At 40.5% G+C, this 667-nt stretch overlaps 1 protein-coding gene across 1 annotated transcript in view; it reads left to right on the top strand.

The window, feature by feature from the left end:
- Positions 1–382: 382 nt before the first annotated feature.
- The window catches only part of T265_14956 (hypothetical protein), a gene marked incomplete at both ends in the record, with an annotated part of 24,922 nt that continues 24,637 nt past the window's right edge, over positions 383–667 (top strand). The window contains one exon of the mRNA XM_009175987.1: positions 383–656. Coding sequence (XP_009174251.1) covers positions 383–656 — 274 coding nt within the window. The remainder of the gene's footprint in view (positions 657–667) is intronic.

Here is a 667-nt window from a genome sequence, read left to right as displayed (position 1 = left end):
CTCTTTCCACGTTAATCCGCAGCTGACTTCTCATTTCCATATCCAAGTGTTATTTATTTCTCTACCCCATCAGCAATATTCTACTTTCCACGCCATTAATCCCCTCCTATTATGAACAGGACCGGAACTTAATTCCATCCAAATTTGTCAAACTCAATCACTATATCCGCTTTCAATTTTTTGGCAAAAACGACTTTATCCACTTGAATGAATGCTGAATAATGGATTATTTGACACAATCTTCCACCGTCCTCTATTCATTCAAAAACCGAAAGATAACTGTTCCTAAAACACTGTTTTCACCATCTTTATAACCGGATAAGGGTATGCATCCGGAAATCCGTAGGTTGAAACATTAGATTGGACCTTTTTCATAAAAGAAACTACTCACAAGTTTGCTGAAAAATCTTCGGCAGCCCTGAGCCACCTTCGCCCTTCTTGGGGCTCATCAGAAAGGCGCAGTCCCCGAGTTTCCGTCAGTCTTATGTTCTACTTGAACCCAAATCGGACTGTTTTCGAGAAATACACCAATTTGCAAGTCAATTCGGTTTTCACAAGAGACTCAACTGGATCTCTCGTTTATGATATTCTACAACTGAATGTGCTGCACACAGGCCGCCTCATGATTCACTTGTCACGATACTCGAGATTTTGCAGTATATTTTCG

This window comes from Opisthorchis viverrini, assembly GCF_000715545.1.
Source record: "Opisthorchis viverrini unplaced genomic scaffold opera_v5_303, whole genome shotgun sequence".
In the NCBI taxonomy this organism is placed as follows: domain Eukaryota; kingdom Metazoa; phylum Platyhelminthes; class Trematoda; order Opisthorchiida; family Opisthorchiidae; genus Opisthorchis; species Opisthorchis viverrini.
The sequence above is the reverse complement of the archived record's forward strand: the minus strand, read 5'-3'. Positions and strand labels throughout refer to the sequence as shown.